We start from the raw sequence: 18,823 nt of genomic DNA, 5'->3' as shown, positions 1-18,823 counted from the left end.
AGTGGCCACATGTGGTTACTGAGTACCTGTAGTCCATAATAAGTTGTTCTGTAAGTGTAGCATAGGACAAAAATAAGTTTACTAATATGTTGTATGTTGATTTAGTGTTGAAATGATACTATGGTGGATATAGTGAGTTAAATTAGATATACTACCAAAATTAATTTTACCTGTTTCATTTTACCTTTTTAAAATATGGCCACTAGAAAATTTAAAATTAAATGTGTGCTCACATTATGTTTCTATTGGACAGTACTCCTTGAAGGCTTAATTTGCTTTTTTTACCACAATAGCCCTCATAATGGGGGTCAGGAAGCAAACTTGGAAATTATACCAATTGCTAAATTTATTTATTCCAGCTACACTCAACCACACGATAGGTTCGAGGGGCAGAAAGAGAGGGAGGGAGACAATCCCAAGCAGGCTCTACACTGTCAGCGTGGAGCCCGACATGGGGCTGGACCTCATGAACCATGAGATCATGACCTGAGCTGAAACCAAGAGTCAGACGCTTATCCGACTGAGCCAGCCAGGCACCCCTACCTAAGGTTTTAATTTAACATTCTTCAGAATTAAATTTTGAATATTAGGTAGCAGTAGGGAAAGCCAAACTGTGAGTGGGAGACTGGAAAAGGGAAATAAAGTTAGCACTGAGAGCCTGTCATATGCAGGAACAAATTGGAGAGTGATGTCCTGGAGAAGTCAGATGAAGGTAGGAAGTTAGATGAAGTGGGATGTCACTCTGACAGGATTTTTCTTAGGTGTCAGCCTCCCGGGATTTTGTGAGGTCAGACCCTCATAAAGACAGATATAGGGTCGGTATGGGACATGAAAGGATTCCCACTGTAGAAAGTGCTAGGTTGTAAGTGGCACATTCCCATCCGACCTGCACAAATGGAAAAAACAAAAGTTTCTAGCCACCCTGAGGTCATAAAGGTGGGGGTGATTTCCATAAATAAACAGAATTCCTCTTAAATTAGAACAAAAAATTTCCTTCTGGTCTCTGCCTTCAAGGTCATTATCACTAAAAACTCTACCTGCATGTAGCAACCAGAGAAATCTTTCTAAAACACAAACCCTTCAATGCCCTCCCTCCCCCACTGCCTTCAGGATAAAGCCTACATTCTTTATCTAGGATTTCAAGGCTTAGCATGCTCCTGCCCTGTCACCCCATCCGTCTTCATCTCATGGTCCCCACCTCCATCCCTATCCCTATTCTCAACCCTATTGCTTCCCAATGACCTTGAACCTCATACAGGACCTTGTTGTTTTTTTTTTTTATGTTTGTTTATTTTTGAGAGAGAGACAGAGTGTGAGCGGGGAAGGGGCAGAGAGAGAGGGAGACACAGAATCTGAAGCAGGCTTCAGGCTCTGAGCTGTCTGCACAGAGTCTGACGCAGGGCTCGAACTCACGAACTGCGAGATCATGACCGCAACTGAAGTCGGACACTTATCTATCTGACTGAGCCACCCAGGTGCCCCAAAGTGCACAGCCTTCTAATGAAAGTGTATTCTGTAAAAAGACAGACCATAATCACAAGGTTTCTGCTAGTCCTTTTTTTATTTCTAAGGCAGAAGTTGTTCCTTTTGTCCCACTGAACATCTTGATGGGTTTTGGATCTGAACAGGTGGGCCTGGAGCTAAGTTTGCAATCTGTAGCTAACCTGCCCCGTGTAAAGGGTAAGACGAATGTGGGTAGAAAAAAAACAAACAAAAAGGTTGGAGAGCTGAGGCGGTAAAGAAAAGACACCACCAGGTGGGAGAGACAGAAAGAGAGACAGCATACAGAAAGGGGTGGGGGGTCGGGGAGAGAAAGAGCTCGAAGAGATTCTACTACTACAGTGAAGAAATCCTCAGTGGAAGAACAGACAAAGGATGTTTCATGTCTAAGGAGCAATTTTGAGTTGTTTGTTGCACGCCGTGGAAATGGCACGGCAGCCCTTCCCTTGAGACTTGTAAAGCTCCGGAAAGCTTGAAGCCCTAATTTCTTTCACGTCCCTACTCCTAGGTTTTGAGAGAAATTAGAATTTTAGCCAAGGCCATTTGAAATTTCCCCTATAAAAAGTCTTATCTGATTCAAAAATTCTCATTATTCCATGCTACACTAGCATCATCCTTTCAGACCGTGGCTAACACAAGGTTCATTATTCACCACTGTTTCCTTGAATTCTTTCAACTCTCCCATGCAGAGATTTCTGATTGGGGTTGTTTTCTTGAGTACTTTCTTGACTTCGGATAGAGTACATGGTTGGTGTGCCTTCTGTAGCCCTACAGGTCCAGAAATGCCTTCTTTTTGCCCTCCTATACTAATGTTTTGACTGGACATAAGCCTTTCCAATCATAATCCACTTTGCCCCCCCTGGCCTATCCATATCATTCCTGTGCCTCCCAAGAGCCTAGGTAGTGCTGATAGCCCGATGATGGCCTCACTCTGTTTCCTTTGTCAGTAACTTGTTCTTTGAAGCTGATGAGGGTGAAATTTATCCTTGAAGCTCAGAAATTTCACCAGGACACTTCTTTGGGAGTGTGTCTTTTTTTTTTTTTTTTTTTTTTTTTAATTTTTTTTTTTTTTTTCAACGTTTATTTTTGGGACAGAGAGAGACAGAGCATGAACGGGGGAGGGGCAGAGAGAGAGGGAGACACAGAATCGGAAACAGGCTCCAGGCTCCGAGCCATCAGCCCAGAGCCTGACGCGGGGCTCGAACTCACGGACCGCGAGATCGTGACCTGGCTGAAGTCGGCCGCTTAACCGACTGCGCCACCCAGGCGCCCCGGGAGTGTGTCTTTTCAATAAACCCACCCGGGCCCCTTCAATGGAAATCAGGCCTTTAGTTTTCTTCCATGTCCCCTTTCTCCCAGGACTCCTACTGTTAGTCTATTAAGTCTCCACCTGACGAGTCCTTTATGTCTTTTATCTGTGAATTTTTGCATTTAGTATGTTTTGTTTTGTTGTCTTTGGCTCTGGGTTATTGAGACACCCTCCCACCCAAACATGAATTTGGTTTTTACAAGTAATTGCTCCATTTGTACGTTGAAAATTTAAATTTAGAGATCTTGCTTTTTAGTTCCAGAATTTCATTTTTTTATGCTCTGTCTTCTTAAAAGTTGTCATTATGTTTCCCCCCTCCTTGTGTTTTGATTGAATTTCCCCCTCTGTTTCTCCCATTATTATTTTTTTATTTTTTATATTTTACCGTTTTTATTTATCTTTGAGACAGAGAGACAGAGCATGAACGGGGGAGGGGCAGAGAGAGAGGGAGACACAGAATCGGAAGCAGGCTCCAGGCTCTGAGCCGTCAGCCCAGATCCCGACGCGGGGCTCGAACTCACGGACCACGAGATCGTGACCTGAGCTGAAGTCGGACGCTTAACCGACTGAGCCACCCAGGCGCCCCTGTTTCTCCCATTATTCTGCCTCCACTTACCCTCATCTTCTGGCCAGCTTGGTCTCTACCACAAATTACACGTTCTCTTCATTTGCAATCTCTTTTGCCTGATAATTTGGCAAGTCAGCTGTTGGAATCCCTCAGGCAGCGTGGACTGATGGCCACCGTAATACAGGCCGGCTGTAACAGGGACAGGAAGCCCGACATTTCTGTTGAGGCTTTGGGGATTGAGACTTTGGGGTTTCTGTTCTCAGATGCAAGAGAGCTCAGTTTTCTTTCTAGCGCTACTGCTATCTATGGAATCACACCGGTTTCCCCCAGACAAGGTCACAGCAGGACGTATGGCAGCCTGAGTGGTCCTAGCTGGGAGGGGCTGTGATCAGAAGTGAGATGGCAGCTTGTCATTTTCCCAGACTTCCCTGGCCAGACAGGTGTGGCACTGCTGGTCCAAATCAGTGGGACTCTGAAGGACAGAGGCTGCTTCCTACCTCTGCTCAGCAGCTTTGGTTCAGTGTCTTTAGACACAGCCATGGTACTCCTCCATACACTTTCCCCCTTGTGCTAATCCATGCAAACAAAGTAAAAATTTAAAGTTCCAGTTACCCTGGTTATAAAGTTCAAAATTACAGGTTCTAAGAAAAAAATATTGAAAACTTTCTGTTAACTTTTCAAATATGTTTTCCTCTGCCTTGAGGTTCCTGTTACCAGACCTCTGGATTGCCGATCAACACCTACTGTTCCGTATGGTCTGCCTTGTAGATTCCTGTGTGTTGTGGCAACCACTGGTGATTACACTTCCACCCGGCCACTACTGAGTTCCCGATCAGGATTCCAGTGTGTGGCGGGAGAGGTTCTTCCCATGTTACCTAGCAATGCACAGGACACCAGCTAGGTGTCCAAGAGTTTAACTCAGTTGTGACACTATCTACCCAGAGATAGCATTAGATCCCACAGGTTAAGGTTTCAGTACTACAGGACTGTCCCCCAACTGGCCCCCTGCCCCTTCAGACACCTGTCCAGGTTGTCACCTGTGCTTCTGACCAACTGGCTATGGATTGGAGTTTCCAACCACCCCTGCCTTGGGTTCCATTAATTTGCTAGAGTGGCTCAAAGAACTCAGAGAAACATTTTACTTACCAGATTACCAATTTACTAAGGCAAATAACTCAGGAACAGCCAGATGGGAACGATGCAGAAGCCAGGGCATGAGGAAAGGCTTGGAGATCCCATGCCCTCTCCAGGCACGTGAATCTCCTCAAATCTCCATGTGTTCACCATCCTGGAAGTCCTCTGAACTCCATCCTTTGGGTTTTTATGGAGGCTTCATTACATCGGCATGATTTAAATCATTGCCCATTGGTGATTGATTCAACCTCCAACCCCTCTCCCCTCCCTGCAGGTCAGGAGGGTGGGACTGAAAGTTCCAAACCTCCAATCCCAAGTTTGGTTCTCCGGGCAATCAACCCCAACTCTAGATGCAGGTCCTAGAGTCAACTCATTAACATAACAAAAGACCTCTCTTCACACAGGAAATTATAAGGGTTTTAGGAACTCTGTGCCAGAAAGGGTGCTGAAGATGAAATATATGTTTCTTATTAAAGGGGTGCGTGGGTGGCTCAGTCAGTTGAATATCTGGTTCTTGATTTAGGCTCAGGTCATGATCTCATGCTTCATGGGATTAAGCCCCACTTTGGGCTCTGCACTTTAAGTAGGGAGCCTGCTTGGGACTCTCTATTTCTCGCTCTCTCTGCCCCTTCCCTGCTCGTGCTCTCTCAAAATAAACATTAAAATACACACACACACACACACACACACACACACACACACACATATCTCACTATAAATCACAATATTGCAACCACTTCACCTAGAGATCAAAAAAATTATATCCTAGGGGCTGAGCCTCAACCCTCCTGCCCACAAGGCCACCACCTTCACTCCACTGTCAACTTGAGTAAAATGCATCCCCATGGTGATACAACTCCACTGAAATGTTTCTCACAGTGTCCTGGAAAGTGCCTGCATCAGAATCTCAGGAAAGCTTATAAAGGTTTAGAGTTTGGGGCCTTATGATAGGGGAGTGGGGCACTACAGTTGGCATGTAAAATAATTCTTATCCGGGGCGCCTGGGTGGCTCAGTTGGTTAAGTGGGCTCATGAGTTCAAGCCCTGCATCAGGCTCTGTGCTCATAGCTCAGAGCCTGGAGCTTGCTGAGGATTCTGAATCTCCCTGGCTCTCTGCCCCTCCCCCGCTTGCCCTTGCGGTTGCTCGCTCTCAAAGAAAAAAAAACATTAAAAAAATTAAAAATAAAATAATTCTTATCCTACAGCTTAGGAACCATGAAAGCTGCAAAGCCATGTGTAAGAAAATTCCCCTTCAGATGGCCAGGTCTAGAGACCTCAGCCTCCACACTCACTGCTCTCAGTGCTCAGGGTCAGAGAACACCCAGGAAATGTCTTTTAGTTACACAGAACCAGTTGTCCTTTTAAAGAATAATAGCAGGAAACATTCCAGTCAGGTAAAATTCCTTGAATGTTGCCCATGTCACGGGTGCACCTCATTGCACATAGCGTGTTGCAACGCTCTGCTGTGAACACCACGTGCTCAGTCTTCAGATTTTGTGGACTGTTCTTCTGGGAACGCAGGCCTGTGCAGTGAGGTCTTGCAATTTACTGCCAGGCCTTGCAGTTCAGGCCATCAGCTAACATTCTGGCCAGTATTATATGGGCTACAATAGCACTATTTATAATAGTTTAAATAAATCAGACTGATTTTTTGTCTTGAACGCTAGATAGAATATTTACTGTGAACCACCAAGGGCGGAGGGGTCAGTTGCCCTACAAAAGATCAAGCAACTCTCTCCATCAGATTGTGAACGATTCTTTTCCTCAAGCCTTGGAGGAAGAAGAGCTACTTTGTCCGACTGTGCAACTAAGCTTTCATTTTCACTTAGTGACTGGAGATCCTTATTGTAACACAAGCTTTTACCAGGAATGTGGCTTTTCATATCCAGTATTTCCTTTAATTCTCACATCGACCCTGAGAAGTAGATCACACTGGAATCCACTGAGGCGCAGAGAGTGTATACAGGAAGCATATGGTGACGCTGGAAAGTGGGCCCAACCGGTCTGGCTCCACAGTCTGCGCTCCTAACTATGACGTGATTGGCTGTAGGCGTAAGATTAGTGCTGCAGGCATGCTTATCTTTATTTGTTCGTTAATTCATTCAATAAAACGGACTTTGTGTCAGGTCCTAAGCTAGGCGCTTGGAACACAAAGTCAAGTAAGAGACTGACCCTCCCTGCCCTTGACATTTCGAATTTAATGATGAACACAAACAACTATAGGAGCAATTACAAGAACTAGTATTAAGTGCTAGGACAGAAGTGCAGGGTGAGGCTGGGGAGGCACAGACACCGGGCATATAACCAGAGAAGATAGTCATGGAAGGGTTGGCACCCTGGGCAGAGTCCCGAGAGCGGGGCAGAGGTCAGAGGAACTGGAGTTTAAGTAAGGAACAGGCACAAAGCCCAGAGCAGGGAAGGGCAGACGTCAAGGAATGCAGGAAGTTTACAATGAGAGTTTATGTGAGTGAGTTTGGCAAAATGGTAACAAGTGGATCTGGAGGTGCTGGCGAGGATATAACCTAAAATGGCGCGCTTTTTCATGTTTTTATTTTTGAGACAGAGAGAGAGAGCGCCAGCAGGGGAGGGGCAGAGTGAGAGGGAGACACAGAATCGGAAGCAGGCTCCGGGCTCTGAGCTGTCAGCACGGAGCCCGACGCAGGGCTTGAACCCACAAACTGTGAGACCATGACCTGAGCCAAGGTTGGAAGCTTAACCGACTGAACCACCGAGGCACCCCATAAAACAGCCTTTCTGCCATAGTAAAGCTTGGGCTTTACCCTGAAGGTAACATCAAGCCATTAAAGCATATCAAGAGAAGGAGTCACAGGGTCAGGGTTTCTTTGTAGAAAGAGGGTATTGGTAGCCTCGGGAGGGATGGCCTTGCCAGCCAACTCTACTCTCAGATCAGAGGTCCAAGTTCAACCCGCACGGGGGCTGCAGACCTCCTGCCCTGCAGCATACGTAGCTAGCGAGAGTTGGAAGAAAATTATGAGAATGCCATATGCATCTCTATGGTGTAAATGACTAAAAGTGACTTTAGAATAGAGGTTGGAAATGTGAACTGATTATTACCAATGAAATAAACTGAAAAGGTTTTTGAAGTGCTAGGCCCGTAAAGTCTTATGGATAGATTCTTTTGAACTTTCAAGTAACAGATAATTCCTGGCTAAATAATTTCTGAAGCATGGGGGTGGGGGAGTGGGGTGGGGAGGGAAAGCCCAAATGACTGCACTGTTAGCGTAACCTCACTCTAAAGCCCAGGAAATATTCCACTAAATACTAGCCAATGAAGTTCAGAAATGTATTGAAAAAAAATAGTACTCACATGCCACGTAAGCTTTATGTCAGTATATTGTTACTTCAAAGCTGAAAATGGTGTGTTCTAAGGCAGGGAAATCACATTTGGGAAGACTGATCTTTGATCAGGACACTTGTGTGGGCCATTTAGTTACACAAATGTTAATCAGTTATTTCCATGCCTACCCCATCTTGCCTTGGGAAAACATTATCTTAAATGCAAAGATTTTAGCAGTGTTTTGTCTGGTAATGTAAATTGTTTTTTATGGTTAAAAAGAAAAGAGATGTGGAATACACAATAAAAAAGCATTAAGACCCTCATTTAAATACGACCAAGAAATGGAAGACATTCCAGTGGTTGTAAATCTTACGTGCAGAGATAATCTTGCCAGTCGTAAAAAATTCCGTATGTTTAGGGCGCCTGGGTGGCTCAGTCATGAAGCATCTGACTTCAGCTCAGGTCATGATCTCAGGGTTTGTGAGTTTGAGTCCCACGTCGGGTGAACTCGAGCCCTGCTTCAGGGGAGCCTGCTTCCCTCTCCCTCTCTCTCCGCCCCTCGCTCACTTGCACCCTCTCTCTCTCAAAAACAAAATCCCTATGTTTAAACAACGAGGTACAATATTTTCATCTGTCAAATTTAGAAAGATTTTCAAAATGGCAATTCTTTGAGCAAGGAAGCCACATAAAGAGCAGTCCTACGCACTCTCTCGAAGCCATTTCAGCAAACGGTACCAGAAGACTGGAAGGAAATAATACATTTACAGTGGTTTTAATTTTCCTTCATTTATTAAAAAAAAAATGGAATAGAATTAACCAGACCATAAAATTTGCCTTTAAAGGCAGACAATTCAGTGGGTTTTTTGGGTATAGTCACAAGGTTGTGCAACCATCACTACTATTTAATGGCAAAACATTCTCATCCCTTCAAATTCCTTTTCGACTCTTCCTCTCCTGGGATGTGCTCCTCAGTTAAAAGTACTCTTCCCTCACAGGCTGGTGGTGAAATGGGCCCAGAAACGCCTCTAGGCCGGGAGGGGCCTGGCACTGGAGAGCGTGGGGGACGGCCTAGTCTAGCTCCCATGTAGGTCTCCAGCAGCAGAGCCGGTTCCTTTCCTTGGTTCCGCCTTTTCCCACCACTGGAGTTGTACCATCTAAGAGGCTGAGTCAGGCTCTGAGCCTAGGCGAGGGGGTCACGGGGGCGAATGGGTCTCTTCTACAGGCGATTGTGGGCCAGCGCTTCTCAGGCCTGCCTGCACAAACAGAACAAGCAGAGCTCAGCCCTCACCCCACACTAATTAAACCAGAATCTCTGTGGGCAGGGCCCAGGCATCTGTATTTTTTTTTTTTTTTTAAGTTCTCCAGGTGGTTATAACGTGCAACCAACGCAACCAACGCAGATAAGCCGAACGTCAAGCCATAAGCCTGACTTTGTAGCCCAGGTAAAAAGGAAGATTTCAAATTAACACTTGACAGAATTCTTTTAGTAATCCTGATATGAATGGTGGAATATGTTGTTTATAAAAATACAAGACAGCAAACAAGAATACATTATTGTTAATGTTTTGATTGTATTCAAATTTTTATTTTAAACAAAAAACTTCATACAATGATTTTAAATAAAACGTGGTATATTCTAGACATTTTTTTTTAACGGTTTATTAAATTTGGACTCCTACAGTTCTGTTGTGGTGCTTTCTTCAACATTTATATTATTTCTTACCATTTTACCATCACTCCTAAACTTGCTAAACAAAGAATCACTCTGTCCTGCTTAAGTGAAGCTTCACTTCAAGGAAATACTCCACGACCACATAAAACACACACACAGAACAGTCATTGTTTCTATTTACAAAACACAAGAAGTCTGTCCAGCCATTTGGATGTGTTGTTACATTGCCCATACTGAGATCAGCAAAAAGCCAAGTAATAAGCAAGATTTCACTTCAGCAGTGCAAAGGATGGCATCAACCAAACTTCATTAAACAAACCGACAAGTTACAAACATATTCAGCAAAATTCAACTTGTGTAATAGAGATTTAAAAAAAAAACAGAGTGGGTCACAACTAGACTGGTTTTCACTGTGCAACTTTCCTCAGGGAACACTACTACCCATTTCACATAGAAAGGAATATGCATCAAAGCCTTTGTTCATGAAGAAAATGCCCTTCAAACAAATTCGTCATAAGGCGCCAAAAAAAAAAAAATTTTTTTTTTTAAATGAAGCAGTTTGGCCCAGAGAAAAGCTTATACATAATGTATATACATAGTGTATACACATTGATATATTACAATTTAAACCATGTATATTAGTCATTAGACAATTAAATGAGTTGGCTCAGTGAGGTGAAAACGTGTTCATTTTCTTTAAATATGTAGTTATTGCTGATATGCTACACACTATGCTTTGACATGGAAACTGTAGTAACAGAATTTAAAGCTGCCATATTGCCAGCATCAGCCCTGCAGCAGGCGTTCATATGGACAACATGCCATCTAATCCCGAAGAAAAAGCAAAAATTCCACTACCAAAGGTTAAAAAAAAAAAAAAAAAAGGCTTATGCACTATCCCTTACATTTTTGCCTATTTTGTTTTAAACAAAAACAAGTCCAGTTCACCACAAGTTAAGCACAACCTGACAAGCAAGTTCAGCGGCATGATGGGGAGAGAAGAGTGACATACAGCATGCATTTACAACTAGCACTGATCTATTCTGTCATACAAACTGGAATACAAAAATCCAATTTAAATAAGACTAGACTAACTGTAAGAGTAAAAAAAAAACACACACACACAGTAGACTTAGTTTGATACTGATTAATTTTAAGAGTAAAACTCATCCTGTCCCCACTTAATACTCTACTGCAATTTATTTGATGGCTAGAATATTTACTTAAAAAAGATATTAAATACCTGTATCATGAAATTACATTCTTTTTAACAAGACATACTGTGTAAGAAAATAGCTCATGTGTGAAATGTGTCTGAAATGCATTTTTCCTCACAACTATCAAAACATCCAGTCACACTAAAACAAAACCCCCCCCCACCCCGAAAAAAAAAGTTAAGGAAAGAAGGGACTTGGGCAGGTGAGAAGCAGGGAAGGAAAGGTCTACCAGCACAGTGATTAACAATGGTTCAAGACAGAACCAACAAGAGTTGGTCAAAAGGATGCCTTCAATACATGGCTACAATTAAAAACCAAACTCAACCACTTTTGGTTCATTGCAGTGAGACCAAAAAAAAAAAAAAAATCTCTCACAGATTCATATAAATACTAGACTCCAGCTCTTTTATTATTATTTTTAAAGTTTTTCCATTTGTTTTTGCAAGGCCTAGCTACCTTATTACAATTTATATTTGCTCTGCAACAACTACAAGAGGTAGGCATAGAGCATGAAAAAGTTTCTTAGTTAGTACCTCACCGTGGACTGTTCACCACGTGACACCATTCACTTTAGATCCGTAAAGTGATTACTTTCTAGTCTTTTCTAAACCCCAAAACAAAGCTGCTGCCATCCCATAAATGTTCTAAAAGAGTGTACTCACAAGTAAGAAACTTTCTCTACTGAAGGATACTGTCATAGTGTTTGCTGCAGAGCATTCATATATTTTATATATATATATATATATATATTTATTTTAAAAAATAAACAACAACAAAAACCAAAGCCAGGTTCCTAGAACCAATTCTCTTGATTCTCTACTTCCACAAAACAAAGGGTACCATTTGGCCAAGACTACAGATGTGGGTTTTTTTTTTTTTTTCCACAGATGCAAGTGCCATGCAAAATAAATTAAAGAACAGATATCAAACATACATGTGATAAAACTACTGAAGGTAGATCTTTAAAAGCATTTATATAAACATAATTTATAATACTTCTCTTTTTTCCTTTATGTACAGTCACAAAGCTGTAGCTATACATCTAGAATTTCCTCCGCTGTGCCCCCACAGCGCAATCTGTAGCGACCAGTTCTCCAGCTTATAGTAGGGTCCCATAATGCCGACAAAAAAATGTATATTGTCATGGATTCACGGATGAACCAGGCTACTGCATAATCAAGTTTTGAAAAACACAGTGTGCCACCCTAGGAATTAAAAAAACAAAAATTTACTGTCGAACTATACACAGTTAAAAAATGGAATTCTTCAATTTCACTCTTTTAAAATACACTATATGAAATCAAGCCTGCTTCTTTAGATAACTGAACTGCTTAACATCATTTTTTTTGGAGGCTTAATAAAAGCGATAGTATAACTATCACCTGAAAGTTGAAAATCAAGTTAAGTTTTGTGTCCACATTCCACTAAAGAAGGTAATGTTTAAACCCGATGTTAACCTTCAATGGGAAGCTGAAGAATGGGTTGGATAAATTTCAAGCTTTTCTAAATTAAACCAGTTTTAGTTCCACCAAATGACTGCCAACCTTTTCATGCCTATCCACATACCTGGACACCCCTGAGTTGAATGTAGTCAAATATAAACCATGCCAGGCAATGACACATGAAAAATACCATAATATCCCATCTGAATACATGGTGGGCTGCCCATCCAATAATTAAACTGGCAACAAAGCACTCTGAAATTGGCTCACAAATTATTGTAGCGGGAAGCATGTTAATTCGCAATTTGGTCCACCTAAAAAAAAACAAAAAACAAAAAAAACCTTTTCTTTAAAACAGCCTGGTTACAAGACTAATCAACTCCCTGCCCCCCAAATGATCAGCTCTTTAGCCTGTTCCATAAAAGCCCTTGTCTCTAAAGAGTATTTAAGAATCACTTTTCTATTTTTATTTAGTACATTAAAGAAAGAAATCTATATATTCATTTGTATGGCCTACACTCTAATGAGTAAAGATTATAAAATTCAAAGTGTAGAAAGAAAATAGAGAACAGCACATTAAAGACAGCAAAGTCTCAACATCTCTTTACTGAACGCATTCAGGATTACACAGCAAGAAAATATATTTAGACATTAAAATTTATTTTAACAAAGATGCTAACCTCTCTTTTCTGGAACTAAACAAAAATTTGACTTTTAGATATTTTAAATATCAAGTTAGACCATGTAAAAATTACTCTCTCCCCCCTTTTTCTTTTAACCATGTATAAAAAGAAGAAAGCCAACTGATTTACCTGATCATTCTGGATTGAAATTGGGAAATTGAATAAGAGCCAGAGTTTTGCATTGCAACCTGAGTGGACATCGCAAACCTCCAACCTCTGAAAATTAAGACAATTATAAAGTGAACTGTGATGATGAACACCTGCAGGCATGACTGGTTATGCATTTACTTACTCATCACTGTAAGGACTTAAGAACTGTTGGTGTTCAGGGTGAGCCTAGTTCTCAGGATCAGCACCCTACTTAGGGTGTATCATACCCCTGGATGTTTTAGCAAATACACAGGACTATGACAGTACCATCTAGAACTGGAAGGAGCTACAACCTCTCAGTTTACAGTTTAAAAAACTTAAAATACAGATGTTCTCAAAGTACCAAGTGGAGTGGGTTCGTATTTAATAGTTTAGTCTCGCGTCACCTAGGTGGGTCAGTCGGTTAAGCGTCTGACTTTGGCTCAGGTCACGATCCCGCGGTCCGTGAGTCAGAGCCCCGCGTCGGGCTCTGTGCTGACGGCTCAGAGCCTGGAGCCTGTTTCAGATTCTGTGTCTCCCTCTCTCTCTGCCCCTCCCCTGTTCATGCTCTGTCTCTCTCTGTCTCAAAAATAAATAAACGTTAAAAAAAAATTAATAGTTTAGTCTCTGATCACTACTAACCAAAACCAAAACCAAAAAAACCCACCAAATCAAATGGCGGGCAGTGGGGGGTGGAGTGGGGTGGGGTGGGATGGGGAATATGTGTGATGTGTGTGTGGATATTCAACATGAAATGCAAACAAAAAGTGGTATTATATATACATCTCATCGGAAACACTATGAAACTATGAGCCACATGAATAACATCACGAAAGAATTTTTAAAACATACCAATTTTTAAAATCCTATCTTTAGTAAATTATCACATGAGGCAATGAACCCCTTTAAAAGCAAACAATTTTGTGATAGAGAAAATGTTAAGCCATTCATATGAATCGTTAAGTGGCTTTTTAGCAGAGCATCAAATAATCTACTGAGAAATTCCAAAATGTGGAATCATATTCTTTAAATTTTGTAAATCTTTAAATTTAAATCACCTGATAGCTTATGACTGCACTTTTTTAATTCTTCTAAAACACATAGAAATTTACATCCATAATAATGAAAATTTATAATCACAGAGAAGCTTCCTTTTCATTATGTCAAATCACATTAAAGAATGTAGAACAATCATTTATTCACATATTTCTTTCATAACAATATCTATGAACAGGAATTACTTTCTTAAAAAATACTGACCTATTCTGTACTCACTAGCAAAAACTAAAATAAAATAGCCCCTTAATCCAAGACTTTAACAAATACAATAAACCAACAGAAGTCAGGTACTAAAAATACTACAGCCTAATGTGATTTAGTTTGCTTACCGGTCAGCTATGGCTTTGGCCATAAAGTAATCCTCAGCAATGTATTGAGCAAAAGCTATAAGCCCTCCTGCTTGATCTAACACATCCTTTCTCATTAAACAAGACATTCCTGTCACACATTTGAAGCCAGTTACGTTGGCAGAGATATAGGACCTTGGATGAGAAGTTCCAAAATATACCTGCCGAAACAAAAGCAAAAACATATGTGTGTAATTAGGATGTTATGTTAAAAGTATGGCATGTATAAACTTTTTTTTTTTCCGAAAGAATATCCTTTAGGTATGACTGAGTATCTTATTATTCTTACATAAACTACCTGAATAAAAATTTTTATAAAACAGTGTTTTCATGTAGCAGGCAATCAGTAATTTCTTGTTTGGTTGACTATTCTTGTTATTACCATTACGAAGAAAAATATACTTCTAGGAGGGAAAAGTATATATTGTATTCCCAAATAAATACTGTCTTCCCTAAAGATTCATCCAAATAAAACCTAATTTGGATATAAGTCAGGTAAAAATAGGACTCAAACACATATAAAATATTCATTAATATTTTATATTATACTTTATAATATATAACATATATTGTACTTTAAATATGTGTAACTGCACACACACACCCCTACACATAAAGGTATATGTATATGCATATATGTGTATGCGTATGCACGTGTGTTTATGTGTGTACTCACACATGCATACATAACACACAAATACTCAAATACTCACCTGTAGGTATATCAACCTACAGGACAATCCTGTTTCTAAATTCCTTTTTTGCACCCTTTTTTGCATAGCTGGCTGCTTCCTGCCCCTGAGTCACTGAGCTTCTTCCTGATTTGCCCAATGTTATCTTTCAATGTATCTTTCACAAACAGGGAAGATACTGAAATTCTGTCTTCCATTTTACTCCCCCTTTCCCTAGATATGCTTTGAAGTCATGAGCTATGCAAGTTGCTAAATTAGTGGTAGAATAAAATGGTCATCATCCTAATTATTAGACATAAAACCCTTTTGTTTACATCTTAGATATGCTGCTTTCCTAACTAGCTTGAAATAGAGAAGGGTGATTTTTCCCAATGGCAGCAGTTACATACACACAGCATGGAACAAGAGAACTGGCAGGGGTGGTGACAAATAATAGGATTCTTGCTGCCTGCTCGACATCCAGACTGTAGTGAAGTTGTGGTTTATGGGGCTGAACTGAACCAAATGCTGAAGACCAGAAGCGCACATCTTAATTTCTTAAGCAGTTATTAAGTGAGGCTTTAGGAATGAGGTGGAAATAGGGACTCCATCAAAGGCTCCCAGGATTTCTTTACAGACTGGAACAATCCCTCTATTTCCATTCACTCTAAGTATGGCAAAGGGGCCTTTAAGGATTACACTTAACCTAAGTCACTGATTTGTGTGATCTGGGAGATGCTTACCACTGCCATTATAAATCAACTTGGATATTTGTAAAACAAAAGTATGATGTGGCATATAAGAATAAAAAGTATTTTATTTTGGGGGTGCTTGGGTGGCTTAGTCGGTTAAGTGTCCAACTTCCGATCAGGTCACGGTCTCACGGTTCCTGAGTTCAGGCCCTGGCATCGGGCTCTCTGCTGGCAGTACAGAGCCTACTTTGGATCCTCTGTCCCTCTCTCTCTGCCCCTCCCCCACTCGCACGCTCTCTCACACTCTCTCTCAAAAATAAATACTAAAAAAAAATTTTTAAGTATTTTATTTTAAAGTAACTACTCAGAGTTTCTCTTACTAAACAAAAACTCTGATATTTAAAGACTTGCAATAGGACAAATGTATTCATGGGCAGTATTAAGAGGTCATGGCTCAAAGTGCCAAAGGTTAAATTCCACACACAATGTACCTTTACCCCCTAAGATCTGTAGTAATCACAAGACTGCAATTCAAAATCATACAAGTGCAGATACACTTAAAAGCAAGTTGACGTGTTTAAAAGATTGCAACCATATGTCCTTCCCTTATGACGTGAAAACATTCTTCCTAAATGTTTAACAGCACAGGAATGGTTAAGTCAGGTCTAGGATAGGATGATAGACTATGATATAGTCAACAAAAATCACTTTTATAAAAAATTACTCATGAGGCGCCTAGATGGCTCAGTCAGTTAAGTGTCTGACTCTTGGTTTCATCAGGTCATGATCTTATGGTTTGTAGGTTCAAGCCCTGCGTTGGGCTCTGCACTGACAGCATGGAGCCTGCTTGGGATGAGCTCTCTCTCTCTCCCTGACTCTTCCCTGCTCATGTGCTGTCTCTGTCTCTCTCAAAATAAATAAACTTAAAAAAATTAAATGTTGCGGCACCTGGGTGGCTCCGTCGGTTAAGCGGCCGACTTTGGCTCAGGTCATGATCTCGCAGTTTGTGAGTTCGAGCCCCACATCGGGCTCTGTGCTGACGGCTCAGAGCCTGGAGCCTGTTTCCGATTCTGTGTCTCCCTCTCTCTCTGCCCCTCCCCCGTTCATGCTCTTTCTCTCTCTGTCTCAAAAATAAATAAATGTTAAAAAAAATTTTTTTTTTAATTAAATGTTAAAAATTATTAAGGATAGGGAGAAAAGCTGATGAAGTGACAAAAATCATATATGAACTGTTTTTAGAGTACCACCTCAACATAGGAAAAAAAATAGAAACTTCCTCTAGTTGGTAGGGTTATAGCTTGTTGTTTTTTTGCTTCTTACATTTTCCCACAATTTATAGTTTATATAATTCTATTATAGGGTGAAGAGAAAAAAATGGAAACCACAAAATAAGTTTGTCCAGTAATTAAAAAAAATTTGTTTTCAATGTTTATTTATTTTTGAGACAGAGAGAGACAGAGTGTGAGTAGGGAAGGGACAGAGAGAGAGGGAGACACAGAATCCAAAGCAGGCTCCAGGCTATGAGCTGTCAGCCCAGAGCCTGACGCAGGGCTCGAACCCACAAACTGCAAGATCATGACCTGAGCTGAAGTCGGATGCTTAACCAACTGAACCACCCAGGCACCCCTCTCCAGTAATTTTTAGAGATCCATTTTAAAAGGAAATCAAATGGATTTTATAATAACTTATAATGTAATAACTTATAATTTTATAACAACAATTTTCCTTTGTTGTGTGTATTTCAAATACTCTGATATTTAAAAAAGATTCTTGGGGTGCCCAGCTGGCTCAGTTGGAAAAGCATGTGACTCTTGATCTCAGGGTTGTGAGTTTGAGCCCCACTTTGGGTGTAGAGATTAATACTTAAAATCTTAAAAAAAAAATTATTTTCAGATTAGATTTCTGAAAGAACTATATGTCATGTGCTTTTATGTAAGCCTAGAACCAAACTCTAGAACTGAAAGCAAGGACCAGAAGGAAACAATATACTGTGTTCAGCTGGTAATGAGACCACAAGATATTTCCTTTGCACATCCATTCACTGCCAGAGTGCGGCTGTGAGTGATTCCAGGGGCCCAAGAATTTCTTCACTACTAAAACAGCTACTCTCATCTTGAGGATGCCAGTACTTAGCAGGTTAAAACAGACTTAATTACAGTTAACTCCACGTAGTCCATCCCAACTCTCAGAATAATCTCAAGTTTCTGGAAGATCAGGGATGCAACAATATTATCTATGACAACCATACTTACCTGTTCTAATGTAGCAGCAAAGCCCTGTCTGTCTGCTACATAGGGCAGCCCATGAACCAGGCCCACTTTCTCTGTCATTTGGTTAACCATGTCAGTAAGTGTGTCTGGAATTACTACAATAAAAAAAGACAAACAGGTGGTGAGGGAAAGAGAAAAAAAACAATCCTTTTTAGTAAAATGCCCACCAATGTGAAATGTATTTTGTGAGCTGTTATAAAGTTCTTTTTTACATCTGGATCTAATAAAATCATTCTCAATCACTTTTCTAGGTAGAATACAAAATTTCAAAAAGGCATACTTTATGATAAGCTAATTTACTCTACACACTTTCAGGCTAATATGTACCAGAGCCAGGATATACCTTGAAAATGGTACTCCCCCTATTTCAGAACCTCCCAACTAGAATGTGGACAATGTGTTCCTAATGGAAAAGTTACAGGAGCAGAGCTGAAAGGACCTCAGTTCTTACGCTGGTTTCCTGCACTCTCTAACTACAGGAGATGAGCCTCCACTTTCTTGGAGGATATGAGATATCCTATGTCATAAAACTGCTAATGGGAATTGAATGAGATTAAACTTGACCGAGAGATGAACATATATTATGAAAACAAAACAAATGTACGATAGAAAATAATTTAAGGTAGCAAACACGAAGAATGAACGTAGTCTCTCTGTCCATGAATTGACAAGACTCATAATGAGCCTGATTAATCAGGCATGTCACACTTCTATTAATTTTCACATCTGTTTCAAGCTAATAAAAAAAATTTAAATCACTGTCCCCTCTTCAAATAGCAAATACCTCCTACCTTTTTCCATGACTTTGTATTTTTATTTCCTTCAAAAATACA

At 40.6% G+C, this 18,823-nt stretch overlaps 2 protein-coding genes across 15 annotated transcripts in view; one reads left to right on the top strand and one right to left on the bottom strand.

Moving 5' to 3' along the window:
• Nucleotides 1–18,823, top strand: part of SUSD1 (sushi domain containing 1) — a 288,718-nt gene that overhangs the window by 240,939 nt on the left and 28,956 nt on the right. For 3 of the 13 annotated variants that reach the window (XR_003964320.1, XM_030294193.1, XM_030294188.1), the window contains one exon: nucleotides 9,166–9,849. The exons of 8 other annotated variants lie outside the window; for them this stretch is intronic. Coding sequence is in view for 4 of the 5 variants with exons in the window: in XM_030294193.1 (XP_030150053.1) it covers nucleotides 9,166–9,212 (47 nt within the window). In the remaining variant the exon portion in view is untranslated. Of the gene's footprint in view, nucleotides 1–9,165; nucleotides 9,850–12,931; nucleotides 13,004–18,823 lie in introns of those variants that run through there. 2 more of the 13 variants (XM_030294195.1, XM_030294196.1) reach the window with 2 other exon arrangements.
• UGCG (UDP-glucose ceramide glucosyltransferase) overlaps nucleotides 9,764–18,823 on the bottom strand; it is an 85,473-nt gene continuing 76,413 nt past the window's right edge. For both annotated transcript variants that reach the window (XM_030294202.1, XM_030294201.1), the window contains exons 5-9: nucleotides 17,973–18,085; nucleotides 14,340–14,518; nucleotides 12,952–13,038; nucleotides 12,264–12,453; nucleotides 9,764–11,902 (exon numbers count right to left, since the gene is read on the bottom strand). In XM_030294202.1, coding sequence (XP_030150062.1) covers nucleotides 11,732–11,902; nucleotides 12,264–12,453; nucleotides 12,952–13,038; nucleotides 14,340–14,518; nucleotides 17,973–18,085 — 740 coding nt within the window. In that variant the 3' untranslated portion in view covers nucleotides 9,764–11,731. The remainder of the gene's footprint in view (nucleotides 11,903–12,263; nucleotides 12,454–12,951; nucleotides 13,039–14,339; nucleotides 14,519–17,972; nucleotides 18,086–18,823) is intronic.

Source organism: Lynx canadensis, chromosome D4, assembly GCF_007474595.2.
Source record: "Lynx canadensis isolate LIC74 chromosome D4, mLynCan4.pri.v2, whole genome shotgun sequence".
Lineage (NCBI taxonomy): Eukaryota > Metazoa > Chordata > Mammalia > Carnivora > Felidae > Lynx > Lynx canadensis.
The sequence above is the reverse complement of the archived record's forward strand: the minus strand, read 5'-3'. Positions and strand labels throughout refer to the sequence as shown.